The 13,645-nt window shown below is 48.0% G+C and overlaps 2 protein-coding genes across 4 annotated transcripts in view; one reads left to right on the forward strand and one right to left on the reverse strand.

The window, feature by feature from the left end:
• Positions 1–3,919, forward strand: part of LOC123063392 (fibroblast growth factor receptor 4) — a 4,644-nt gene extending 725 nt beyond the window's left edge. The window contains exons 1-4 of one of the 3 annotated variants that reach the window (XM_044487159.1): positions 268–623; positions 728–2,041; positions 2,803–3,258; positions 3,392–3,919. In XM_044487159.1, coding sequence (XP_044343094.1) covers positions 980–2,041; positions 2,803–3,258; positions 3,392–3,676 — 1,803 coding nt within the window. In that variant the 5' untranslated portion in view covers positions 268–623; positions 728–979 and the 3' untranslated portion in view covers positions 3,677–3,919. Of the gene's footprint in view, positions 1–267; positions 624–727; positions 2,042–2,802; positions 3,259–3,391 lie in introns of those variants that run through there. The other 2 variants (XM_044487172.1, XM_044487164.1) reach the window with 2 other exon arrangements.
• Positions 3,920–6,361: 2,442 nt separating this feature from the next.
• LOC123177355 (uncharacterized) lies at positions 6,362–8,109 on the reverse strand. Its single transcript, XM_044591168.1, has 2 exons — positions 7,866–8,109; positions 6,362–7,750 (listed from the first exon to the last, which is right to left on the reverse strand). The coding sequence occupies exons 1-2, from the start codon at positions 8,061–8,063 to the stop codon at positions 7,073–7,075; spliced, it is 876 nt and encodes a 291-aa protein (XP_044447103.1). The 5' UTR covers positions 8,064–8,109; the 3' UTR covers positions 6,362–7,072.
• Positions 8,110–13,645: the final 5,536 nt, after the last annotated feature.

A 13,645-nucleotide genomic window follows, 5' to 3' on the forward strand; every position in this document is an offset into this window, starting at 1 on the left:
TCCGCGTGATCCCGATTCGGCCCGACCGTCGCCTCCGCCAATCCGCTGCCTCCGGCGGCCGTTTCATTCGCTTTCGCCGGGTTTAGATTCGATCTGGGCGCGCGCGTCTTCCCATGGAAAAAAATTCTATGAGACCAGGTCTCACGGATTAGCAGGTGAGACCCATCCTGATGGATGACACGTGTCATTCATCAGGGCGGGTCTCACCTGATTTATATGAGACCTGGTCTCATATAATTTTTTTCCTCTTCCCGTGGCGTCACGGGAGGCGACGACGGCGGAGAAAGAGGCGTGAGACCAACGGCCTTTGAATCCCGCCACAAAAACAATATACTCCTACTCCTACTCCTACTCCACTCGCCACCGTCTGCTTCGGGGCGACGCATCTCGTCGCTTTCCCTCCCCTCCCCTTTCCCACCCTGCGAGCGAGCGAGCGAGCGGGCGGCGTGTCCCGGTCCGCCGCCGCGCTCCCCTCATTCGCCCACGCACGTACGGCCTACTGTTCGGTCCATGCCTTGGCCTTTCCCGAACCGACCGGTTGGCCCGCCTTCTCTCCCTCCCTCGTTCGGTAGATTGGTTGATTCCGTGGTGCCCCCCGCCCCCGATACGCACTAGGAATCTTGGTAGCGCCCCCGCCCCCGCCACGCACAAGGCCGGATTTTTCTCCTTCTTCTCGATTTGATTTGCTGTTTTGTTTCTGAGCGTTCAATCCAACAAACTGATTCAGGTTCGGGCCAACGACGACGAGGAGGAGCCGGCGATTGGCGGTTGAATCTGGTCGAATGGCGCGCCGGAGTCGACCGCGATGGAGCAGCACGCACTCCGGGGTCTCACCGCCGGCGGGGAGGGATCAAATGCAGATCCTCTTCTAGCGTCAGGTTCTCAGATTCCCAGAGTCCTCTGATCCAGTTCTTGCTGCAACTTCGTGACGGCCCTACGGTATTCTCGGATCTGGTTTGCTTGAGATTTCGCGGAGGAGATGGACGAGGACGAGTACTCGTGGGTGCGGCGCACCAAGTTCTCGCACTCCATCGTCAGGTCTAGCTCCGGCAGGTGCTCCTTCGACGAGCAGTTCAGCCGCCGCGCCGTGTCCATGCAGAAAGATTTTGATTCGGAGCTCAAGAGCCTGCGGCCGAGGGCCAAAGGGGCGGTCTCAAACCCGGCGAGGCCGGCGATTCCCAGGGCAAAATCGGCAGCCGGCCAGGCAGACCGGAAGCCGAAAGATGTTGTGTTTTCAGATGTTCAGCTGAAACAGAGTGGTTCTGTTGGCGATGGCTCACTGAAAGAAACGTCGATGATGCAAGATCGGCGTGAGGTTGGACCCAAGGGAAACGGCCTGAGCTTGAAATCACTGGATATTCCTAATCGGCGTATTGTCCGGGGTTTGAATGATGGAAGCTCAGGCAACACGCTGGAGTTCTCTTTCCACTCCGAGGAGCAAAGCTTGAGGTTGCAGAGGGTGTGCTCTAGCCCAGGTCCTTACTTTGCCAAGGATGCAGGGCTAGCCGGGGATTCTAATCCACGGAGTGTATCTTTCAAGGTTGCTGGGGATGGATCAAAGCCGAAGAGAAGAGCGAAATCCCCTATCCCAGCGCGCGTCATCTCCGACGTTTTTAGGGAGGCGAAAGCTGCCAGCAAGAGGTTCTCCTCTCCACAGCGGCAAAGGAAATCTAGCTCTGTTCGGTTGCTGGATGATAGTCCCCCTTTTGCATTCTCTTCGACAAGAGCAGCGACCAAATTGGTAACCAAAAGGGCCTCTTCCTGGCCAAGGAACTCGGAAGCTAGAGTTGCAAAGGTCGCTGCGCTCGATGTACTTGAGAAATGGACGGTCGACCGCTCACAGTTACTCATTGGCCATAGATTTGCATCAGGAGCGTATAGTCGTCTGTTCCATGGAATCTACAAGGAGCAGCCTGTTGCTGTCAAGTTTATCAGGCTACCTGATGATGGTGAAGATCCGGAATTGGCTGCTCGGCTTGAGAAGCAGTTCACTGTCGAAGTTACCATTTTGGCTCGGCTCCAGCATCGTAATGTCATTGAGGTAATGAAATGAATTTCCACATAAATTTTCTTTTGATGTTTTCTAGCTATCCATTGCCCATGAGTAGCATTTATTTCTAAATTAGAAAACAGTACAGTAACCACTATGTCATTTTGCCTTTCTATGTACTCATGGAACTGTCCATACTTGAATTTGGGGATTTTGCATAGTTGAGTCAGTATGCAGCACCCCTCAAATTATTAACAGGTGCAATATGCATTACCTTCCATAGGGCCTCAACTTTGCTCTTCTGTATTTCTTGCATTTCTTAGTAGTGTTTCTGCAAGCATGACTTTGCTGACAGTAGATAATCCAGGGTATTTCTCCCTAGTGACATATACACGGAATATGCTCACTGCAATGCCAAGTATCTTCTCCCCCTGCCACTAAAAAAAGAAGAAATATCTTCCTCTGGAGATGACAAGTACACGAGTAGGATACTAGTCAATGTCTTTGAATTGGACATAACTATCTACTAACTGCTCCCATATCATACCCATCAGTGTAATCAATGTTGTCATAGTTGTCAAGCTCATAGCCTGTTTCACAAAAAATAATAAGAAAAATAATTTCCTTCGCTTGGGATTAGACTACCTGGACCACCGCAGCTGTATTTGTATCAGTTTTTTTAAACAGCACTGTTAGCATAAGAAAGGTAGTATCATTGGACTGTGGCTACATTTTATCATGTTGGTACTCTAGATTTCATCACATACTGTAACAAAGAGTTATGTTAAATCCATTCACAATATTTTGTGCAGCTGGTTGGGGCATGTAGCTCTGCACCTGTCTTCTGTGTCATCACTGAGTTCCTGCCTGGGGGCTCTTTGAGAGCCTATCTGCGCAAGCTGGAGGGCAAGCAACTTCCTTTGGAGAAGATTATCTCCGTTGCCCTGGACATTGCACGTGGTCTGGAATACGTGCATTCGCAAGGAGTAATCCACCGTGACGTGAAGCCTGAGAACATTCTATTCGACGCAGAATGTTGCGCAAAGGTCGTTGATTTCGGAGTAGCTTTTGAAGACGTTTACTGCAACACGATGGAAGACGACCCAGGCACATATAGATGGATGGCGCCAGAGATGTGTAAGCGCAAGCCATATGGTCCGAAAGTCGATGTCTATAGTTTTGGGCTCGTCTTGTGGGAACTGGTTAGTGGTTCCATCCCTTATGAAGAGATGACTCCTCTCCAAGCAGCTTATGCAGTTGTTAATAAGGTATTTGCTCTCCTAATTCACTTACCTTCCAATTTGTTTCTACCGTAGTGAGGAAATTTACCAAAGAAACATTAAGTTTACTCACTTGACAATTCTGCGCATGAACTGTTTGTTAACGAAATTCTAATTTCAGAACTTGAGACCGGTTGTTCCTTCGAGCTGCCCGACACCATTGCAACAATTGATGGAGCAATGCTGGTCCGCTCAACCCGAGAAGAGGCCTGAGTTTACTCAGATAGTTAAAACCCTTGAAAATCTCAAGGCGACTCTTGATAGATATGGAACCATTGAGAAGACCCCAACCCCCAGTTGCCAGGAAGCTCAGGAGCAAAACAAGAACAGGCTTGCCAACTGGATCCTAAAGCTCTCATATAGCCCACCGGATTTCTCAGGGCCCCCGCCGCCGAAGCTGCTGTGATCGTGTGTCCTCTTCCTCCCAAAACGTGTTATGTGGAGTAGATCACAGCTCTGTAAATCAATTTTTCGTTGTATATAAACACAAACTACACGAGACACCTTTCTTTTTCTTTACAGATCACAATAAATATTTTGCTGGACTTTTAGAAGAAAAACCATCTCAGAAGAATAGACGAACTCTTGATTGTATGGTATCAGCACTGTTTTAAATAGCCCGCTATAGCACGCTATAGCATTTACAGAAGGTCTTGTGCTAAGAGACTTTGATCCAAACAAATGAACAAACGTTTTAAATAGCTCGCTATAGCTTCGTGTGCACGCTATAGCATTTAGAAAAGGTCCGCCGCTAAGAGGCTTAGCGCGCTATTTAAAACTATCGGTATCAGCCAAAACTTGACTACTACCGCGCTCTTATATTTCTTTACAGCGGGAGTACCATCTATTATTGTATGCTGAAATCACAATACAGGAGAAAACCGTTCAAAAAAAATTAAAAACTGTTAAAAAAACAATACAGGAGAAAAGGATTATGCTACAAACTCTTACAAAAAAATCTTATAATTAGGTTTGACGACTGTGATTAAACGGCCTTCTGCTGGTGTCGAAGCTTCAAAATCTCAACAAGGCTCATATACTAAGGTTCCTGTGTATCTTTTTTTTGGATAATCAGGTTCATGTCTCCCCCGCAAAAACAATAAAAATAAAAAAACAAGTTCATGTCTATCTTGGTAGAAATAGAATGCCCACAGCCCTCTTTAGAGTTGGTGGAAACACTTGTACGCGTGGCATGCGTGAGGTTCCCGTGCAGTAATGGACCTAGAATCTTAACGCTGGGGTGCCACGGTTTACATATATCATGTACACTGAACATAATTTATATGCATATCAATTCAAGATTTGTGAAAATGACACTGTAATAAAATAGTATAAATTGGTTAAAAATCGTCATAGTTGCAACAAATAGTCATAAAATAGCACTAAACTGCTAAATCATTGGTGTTAAGTACATAGTACAGGTTATTTTGCAGTTTTACAGGGGGGTGCCTTGGCACCCATGAGTCTTGACACCCCTCTTGTTCCCGTGCCACTCTTTTGCCCTTCTCACCAGTGTTGGAGCTTCGGCGGGACAAACCCGGCCCTCCTCCCCCCTTTTGTAGATACTCCTCCGTACTGGTGTATTAGGCTAGTCATAATGGGAGTAACTTAGGTAGTAACATAGCGCACTTCGAGAAAAATTTTCTTATGTGGCATGTAGTTAATGAGAAGTGGTAACATAATATGTTACTGTAACATAGCGCTTCACAAGACAAGATGAGTCTACAAGTCATTAAATGAAGCCACATATGGCACTACTAGTATGTTACTTTACACTATGAAGATAGTAATTTAGACTAGTGTCATATGCATGACACTAGTATAAGTTACTCCTCACTATGACCAGTGGCACGGCACGGCATGCCTACGCTTCTAGTTTCATATAGTCCCAATGGGGAACCTATATATGTGCCCAAAACACACTCCATTTTTCTATGTTAAAATCTCTAGAACTAGTCATCCTCAAAAAGAAAAAGAAAAGACATAGAATTGCTCAAGAAGTCAAGAGATTTTCCAACAAAGGCTGTTTTTTATTTACTTGTAATTTAGCATCAAGTGTATATGGCCTCTCCATGTCTACGATGCACACAACAAAATACAAACGCACACACAAATAATCACGACGATAAGCGAAAAGTCATACAAGACCGAAGCTTTGCTTGGACGGAGAAAAAAAATCAAAGCGATCAAAACAAAGATCGATGAAATAAAACAAAAATCATTGGCACCAACCATATCATGACAACGAAAAGACCATGAGATGGTTCTCTATAACCAACGCCTCCAGAAAGGGAATGATGCACAAGCGCCTTATGGCCGGATCCAACCACCAAAGGCTAGATCGATGGTTTTCACCCTGAAGATCAAGTCCGAGCAAAGCCCCCAACTTGGTAACCAGGCAACATCGCCATTGCTAGGCATAACCAACTAGTGTCAGACCTAAGATTGATGAAGTGACATGTCATGCAAGTGATGATCTTGCACGTGCCGGCGGTAGACGAGGGAGGAAGGCCATCGGTACCACCAAAATTCCCAGTTCAGGATGCTCTGGCAGTCCCATAATATCCTCCCAGATGGCAGTCGGTAACAGATATGAGCGATCTTATATTTCTTTACAAAGGGAGTATGAGACAACCGATAATCCTAAACACACGGCACCCATATGAACGACGAACTTCTTCCATCTATCTAAACCGCTCCCCCTGAATTTCAGCTAGGGTGGGGTCCTTCCCTCCCTCGTAATCCAATCATATTTTGCCAACTAAAACTAACCCTATAAAAAAGACCTCGTAAAGGCCGGTCCGAGTAGCATCAGTGATGAGACAACACCATCACACGCTGCATGTTGCCCCGTCGTCCTCGCTTTTGGCAGCAGATCAAACCATACATGGTGGAATGAGTCCGCAACGCAACGCAACGCAAGGGCAGACCTGTTAAGCTAGTAGAGAAGTTGTCCCGGGACACAAATCTCCCTACTAAAATTAGACTCATGCATACCTACTAGCTAGCTAGAGATGCTCCATATAACTACCGACCACTCCTCTGATTCGCTGTATTAAGATACTCAAATCGCAGTGCAGGGGTAGGTCGCTAGAGATCAAACCAAATACTGTTTTCAAATGATTACGGTCACACGTGTTGCACGAAGCACTTTGACCCTGACGGTTTTTACAATCAATGTTGCCATTCGAAAAGAAAAAACAACAAAAGAAACTAAGGTGGTGTTTGGTTCTTAGTCATAGGACTCTTTCTAGTCCCTGAGACTTTTTAAAAAAGACTCTCAAGGAGGTGCTTCTAAGTACTTTTAGCAAAAAGTCTCACCCTATTTGATTTGCTAGGGACTTTTTCTATTCCCAACATAAAAAGGTCCCTGGAACCAAACACCCCTAAAAATTGGCATCCGAACAAAAATGTTATCGTACTTGACAACTAAACATCCTCGCGTCACTAAATTTGTCATAAAAACATCTAGAGTTGCCATGTGTTCGTGCCACACGTGTGGCATTTATCATCGATTGATCACCTCGGCTGTGGTCGATCGCTGCGTAAGAGATAGCTGGGTGGGTTGGTTCACCGGAGCAAAGATCATTGAGGCCAACGCCCCTACCCGAAGCGCTCGGTAAATGAAGGAGCAGCTGCATCCTTGGCGGTTTTGATCACCGAGGGAGCAAGCAAACAGTGTATTCCCACACGAGAATTCAATTCATAGGTATGTATGTATGTATGTATGTATTCGTGGTAATTTCGCAGGCCGGCAGTTCACAGGTTGCAGCCATCTCCAGGTGCGAGTGTGATCGATCGCTCACGCGACCTCCACGGCGGTCCGGCCGCCGAAGTCGAGCGTCAGCATGGAGGCCCTGAACCTGCGCTGCTTCTCGCTCTCCGGGGACCCGGCCGCCACGGGGGCACCCGCGCCGGCGCCGGTGGTTGCCAAGAGGCGGTCCGGCGTGCCGAGCCACTTGGCCTCCATGTACCGGCGCTTCCTCCAGGGCGCCATGTGCAGGCTGCTCTCCCGCGCGCACCGCTTCGCGGCGGCGCACATGGCCGCGACCACGGCGCGCAGCTTCTCCGCCCTGCCCACGAACGCCTCCGGGAGCGCGGCCACCAGCGCGCCGTACCCGGCGCCGCCGCGCGCCATGGCGAACTCGGCCCGGAAGCTGGGCTCCACCACCACCCGCACCGCCCTGCCGCTCCTCGTCGGCACCACCACGTCCACGTAGCTGTGCTCCCCCGCGGGGAACTCCGCCGAGCGCGCCCACCTGGACCGGCACACGGCGCTGTCGTACCCGGCGTCGCGCAGCCGCGCCGCGACGGACCGGAGCGTGCAGCCCCGGCACCCACCGCCGGCCGTCGCGCGGGTCGCGCAGGAGGAGCAGACGCCAGCTGCCGCGGTGGCGGTGCCGGACCGCGCATGCCTGACGGCCTCCTCCGTGTCCGCCCGGATCCGGCTCTCCGCCGAGCTCATCTTGCCCAGCACCTCCTGCGTGTACGCATTCGTGACGGCGAGATTAATTTACATGCCGCCCGATGATGCGATGACAAACAGCCAAGCACACACGCCAACCAGTTCACGACGATCGACTCCATTAACTTACATGCAAATGGGAGAGCTGCTCCGCCCAGAACGCGCTGCTCTCGGCGGCGGCGCCGCCGCCGGCCCTCTCGTCGTCGCTGCAGCCGCCGTCGCCGACGGTGGTTTCGTCCTCGGGCCGCCGCTCCCGGTCGGCCTCCTCGTAGAACCCCAGCACCATGTTCGACAGGCTCATCTCGTCGCCGGCCTCCGCCACAACCATTTCCTTCTCTCGTGCTTGGTTGTAAATCTGGTGTGCGTGGCTCACGTTGCTCCGTGTGGTCAGCTGCGGGCTCCTTCCCGCCGGCTTATATACCCGGAGACGCGGCGGACGTGGCGAGGCGGCAGTGGATGGTACGGTGCTCGCGGCGGGACCCGCGCGGAGTGGATGAGGCAGTTCCAGATGGCGTGGGGCCCCGGTCGCTAGGGATAATTGAACAGCACGATCACACGTCGGTTCATGGCCTTGATCCTCTGCGGAGGAGCAAAAAATGCTAGATGCACGAACAGTTACGGGGCTTTACAGACTCCTTCCAATTTACTAAACGTTCACCGAGCAATGCTACACATACGCAATGTTTAGGGCTGCAAACAAGTCGAGTTCGAGCGAGTTGCACATGGCTCAGCTCAACTCATATTAAAATTCGAGCGAGCTCAAACTAAGTGAAGCTCAAGGTCGAGCTGTAGAACATGACTCATGCTTAGCTTGTAACAATTTCGAGTTGATCTCGAGCTAGTTTCGAGCTAAATGAGAGGATAAAAATATAAATCTATGACTATTATTCCAGCTAGATAAAGCACAACACCACATAAAAAAAGCACTAAAAATATTATTCCATCAAAATGATGATAATTTAAATTTCTTAGATGTAATTTGACTTATTCTCTCATGACTGAATGTCTAGAATCGACATAAGATAATGATTCGCAAAATATACTCCCATCATTGGGACCACCACCGCGGAGTATATAATTGAGAAAACGAAGCAGATGGTGGTCTTCAATTGAAGGTACCACCATCGCTTCATAGTCGGGAGAGCTCATCTTTTCTTGGACCAACAGATGGTGGTCTTCATGGATGAAAGAAAACAAAAAACAAAGGTGCATATGCTGGGAAACAACAGAATAGTTAACGCACGGCCGACCACTTACCATACGAAGGTAGAAATTTTCTCAGCAATTAATTAAGCTTCCATGCTTGCTTGCAAATAAACAAAGAAAAATCCTGAATGACATATATGGCATAAATTATCCTATTTTCATTTAATATCTAGCATGCTCATCTAACATAATAATATTATGCCGAGCTATCGAGCTAAAATCGAGCGAGCCAGTATTGGCTCAAGATTGGCTCATTTCTTGACCGAGCTACAAAAAATGTTCATACTCAGCTCGTTTCTTTTCGAGTCGATCTCAAGCCGAGCCAAAAAAAGAGTCGATCTCGAGCGGGTCGTGATCCTCGAGCTTTTCTTGTAGCCCTAGTAATGTTACATTCAGATTCTACGTAAAAGTTGATGTGGGGTTTGTTAATTGGGCCAAGATTAGCAGCTGAGGCCCACCCCGGTTAAAATCAGGGGGGGAGAAGAGAATTTTATGGAAGGTTAAGTAAGCTTACGGAGAAGGTTTCGTAGGTGTAGAATTATTGACGTTCACCCCCCCCCCCTTGATTTTCATGGGGTGGGCCCGCTTCCACAACTAACCCCAATCATTAACGGCCACGTTGAATCAGCCCCCGTAACACCCCGTAATCCTTCGTACGTGTAGCATTGTTGGCGGAGGAGCGCGGAAGATTTTGTTACATGGAGTAGCAAATGAGATTTTGCAAAGAAGTGAAGGAAGTGATGTACATCTTTGGGTAGGCCTCGGGACTGAAAACAATTACCAAAAGTCCTCGGTGATACTGATCAGACCGGGCTGAGGAAGATACAGAGAGGGTAGCCGCGGCCCTTCCCTGGAGGATTCAGAGTTTTCTGTGCAAGTATCTAGGGCTCCAGCTTTTGATCAAACAACTAACCCGCAATCAGTGGATGCGGTGTTGAACTTCCTGTCAAGATGGACGAGAGGCATGATTACAAGGCCGGACAAGCTGATCTTTGTGGTGAGGGCCAGGCCTACTCACCATCTTATCGTGGCTGATGCATCGAAGTTGGTGCTTGATAGCTGAAAGTGCGTTATATCGACTAGAGGGGGGGTGAATAGGCGATTTTTATGAGGGTCTTCAAAATGTGGAAGTTATGAAGACAAACAGCAGAAATATGCCTATTACTATGCAGCGGAAGGTAGACTACACTAGGCAAGCCATGGTCAAGTATCAACAGAGTGAAAGCACAGTGACAAATGGCTGCAGTGTAATAAGGATCAGGTAGGAAGATATTATGAAGCCAAACAGATCATATACTCACGTTGTGAAGACAAAAGATAGAACAGACATGCAATGACTTCACAATGAGTAATCAGTAAGTAAAAGGAAGTGAAGATGAAACCAGTGACTCGTTGAAGACAATGATGTGTTGGACCAGTTCTAGTTGCTGTGACAACTGTATGTCTGGTTGGAGCGGCTAGGTATTTAAACCTTAGGACACACAGTCCCGGACACCCAGTCCTGAACACGCAGCTCAGGACACCAAGTCATCACCGTATTCTCCTTGAGCTAAGGTCACATAGTCCTCGCCCAATCACTCTGGTAAGTCTTCAAGGTAGACTCCCAAACCTTCACAGACTTCGTCCACTGGCAATCCACAATGTCTCTTGGATGCTCAGAACGTGACGCCTAACCGTCTGGAGGATGCATAATCCTCAAGTGTAATAAGTCTTCAGATCACACAGACAAGAAGACTTAAGTGATGCCCAATTCTCTCTGGCTCTGGGTGGTTAGGGCTTTATCCTCGCAAGGAATTCTCTCTCAAAGGCTTCGAGGTGGGTTGCTCTCAAACGACAAAAGCCGTACTCTCAATCTGAGCAGCCAACCGTTGATGGTTGTAGGGGGTGGGCTATTTATAGCCACTTGGCAACCCGACCTGATTTGCCCGAAATGACCCTGGGTCACTAAGGAACTGACACGTGTCCCAACGGTCAGATTTCAAACTCACATGGCAACTTTACTTGGGCTACAAGCAAAGCTGACTTGTCCGGCTCTGGACAAGATTCACTCTCATTGTCTTCACTCGAAGACATAGGTTTTTGTTTTAGGCATCACTTCAGTCATTCTGACTGGTTCTCCTGGACCCCACTTAACAGTACGGTGGTTCCTATGACTCAATACAACAGAAAAAAGAACTACGTAAGATCTAAGTCTTCGAGCTCCATAGGCTTCATATCGTGTCTTCTCTTGTCATAGTCTTCAATGTGAATATCTTCATATACCACCTTTGACTTCAATGTCTTCATACATTTTTAGGGGTCATCTCTGGTAGTAAAACCGAATCAATGAGGGACTTCTACCTGTGTTATCCTGCAATTCTCACAAACACATTAGTCCCTCAACTAGGTTTGTCGTCAATACTCCAAAACCAACTAGGGGTGGCACTAGATGCACTTACAATCTCCCCCTTTTTGGTGATTGATGACAAACTAGTTGAAGTTTTCAACGGGGAATATAATCTATGAAATTGTAAAGGATAAGGAATTGTCTTCATAAGTTGCAAGGGCTCCCCCTGAAGATGTGCATATAAGTTAATTTGCTTTTGGAATGCAAATGCACATGGCAGGTTGTACTTGTGGAGATCCACTTCAGCTTATGATGACAATCCACTATGCATGTGAAAGTATATGAAGATAATGACATGCATAATGGAAAATGGACGTCTGCAGAATGAGCTAAGTGCGGAATTTATTGTCGCACATGCGGAATTTATCTTCGCAAAACAAGGTGGCAAACAAGTAGCAGACGACCATCTAGTTTAAGTGTTACAACTCATAAAAGCCAAATGTAGCAAAAAATGAGAGTTGTAAGCACCCGCCCATATGAGCCCGCTTGAAGACTATCAATATCTCATATGCTTCTCCCCCTTTTGTCAGTAATGACCAAAAAGGTTTGAAGACATAGAGTCTCTACTCGTTCCCATGAGGAGTAGGTGAAGTAGCAGGGTTGTTGGTGTTGGTTGGCGGTGCAGAAGAGCTTGGAGGTGCTGAAGCATATGGTGGTGAAGTAGCATCGTATTCTTCCTCAATAATTCTGGCAGTGATTGTGGCAGCAGAGGAAGAGAACTCAGAATCTTCAAGGGATGGAGTTCCCAGCAGCACAGCTCTTCGAGGAGGTGTGGAGTCAAACTTGAATCTTTCAGTGAAGCCATCCTCTTGAAGATCAGCTTCAGAAAGCATCATCGTTAGCCCTTTCCATGTGCGGCGACAGGTTTCATGTGCAACGAATGCATTCTTGGTGGCAAGATTTCGGATGCGATTTACATCCACCAAGAGGCTTTTCATCTGTCTCTTTAACCAGTCATGATGCCTATCCACCTTTTGATGAAGGGCCACAAGAAGCTCTCGGTCGTTGAGAACACGAGTGCGCTTCTTGGGTCTTGAAGCAGTGGCACTGTCAGTGGCTTCAGTTGAAGCAGGATGTGGTGCACGTGTAGTGCCAGCCAAAGGATATACCCTGGAGATGGCTTCAACACCTTCAACGTTTTGAGTGAAGCTTTGGTGTTCTGCATTCTGAAGACTCAGAGGTTGCTTGGCAGATTCGGGATAAATGGCTTCAGCAGAGGTATCCACATCAGGCAAGAAGATCCGATGGTTGCGGGCTGAGGACTGATACAAGATGGCGGAGTGAAGTTTGATCAGCCTCATTACCCAAGGAGCATAGAACTTTAAACCAAACAGATCTGAGCCTGATGCAGCTAGTTGGCGTATGAAGAAATCCTGTGCGTTGAAGCATTTGCCATGAAGGATACAGAATATCAGAGTCTTCATTGCACCCTCGATCTTGGCATTTGGAGAGTGTCCTTTAATGGGCCAGAGAGTCCGCCGGATGATGTGATAGATGGTCCTGGGCAGGTACTCAAGGTCTTCAACGAAGAACTCTGTGGGATAAGGAGCATCGTGGGGCAATGGCTTCATCATGGAGAGCATCTGACTCATATTCGGTTCAGGCCTCTGGAATATGCTCTCAATAGCTTCAGTGTGTAGCCGACAGCCTTGCTCGAAGAATTCGCCTGGAGTGGGCAGGCCAGTGAGCTCAATGATATCAAATGCATTGGCTTCGTGATGAACGTTGCCGGTCATCCACTCCAGGACCCAAGTCTTCGGATCTCTGTTGTATCCTTTGATGTGTAGTGTGGCATAGAATTGTAGCAGGAGCTCTTCGTTCCAATGCTCTTCATCAGTGACAAACTGCAGCAGACCCACTTGTTTGAAGCAATCCAACGCTTCCTCTAGACAGGGCAGACCAGCAATAGCTTCAACATCAAGGCACTTGTGCGGGAAAATGCGACCTTCGTTGTACAGTATGCAAGAGTAGTAGCTGCGCTGAGGATAGCTCCAGAACCTATCTGATGAAATCCTTTCCCTTGAATAGGGGTTCTTGGAGCTATTAAAGAAAGTGTTATCTGCCCTGAAGCTATTGATGTTGAAGGAACCAGGTGCTGATGAAGAACCTGGGAACCTTGGCAGTCTTGGGATTGGCTTCTGAACCTAAGGCCTGTGCTGAACATGGTAGTTGAATTATGGACCGGCAGCAGATTCAGGAACAGAAGTGTCAGGATCAGTAGCTTCGCTGTCTTCGGAAGCTTTTGGTGGGGAGGGCTCCACATTAGCTTCAATGTTAGGTGTGGCAGCCTCACGATTTGCTTCCTCCACTTGACGAGC

Source organism: Triticum aestivum, chromosome 1A, assembly GCF_018294505.1.
Source record: "Triticum aestivum cultivar Chinese Spring chromosome 1A, IWGSC CS RefSeq v2.1, whole genome shotgun sequence".
NCBI classification, from domain to species: domain Eukaryota; kingdom Viridiplantae; phylum Streptophyta; class Magnoliopsida; order Poales; family Poaceae; genus Triticum; species Triticum aestivum.

Coding starts and splice junctions, on each gene's coding strand:
- LOC123177355 (XM_044591168.1), bottom strand. CDS start 8,063: ATGGTTGTGGCGGAGGCCGGCGACGAGATGAGCCTGTCGAACATGGTG. Junction 7,751..7,865: donor AGCAGCTCTCCCATTTGCAT/GTAAGTTAATGG, acceptor GCGTACACGCAG/GAGGTGCTGGGCAAGATGAG.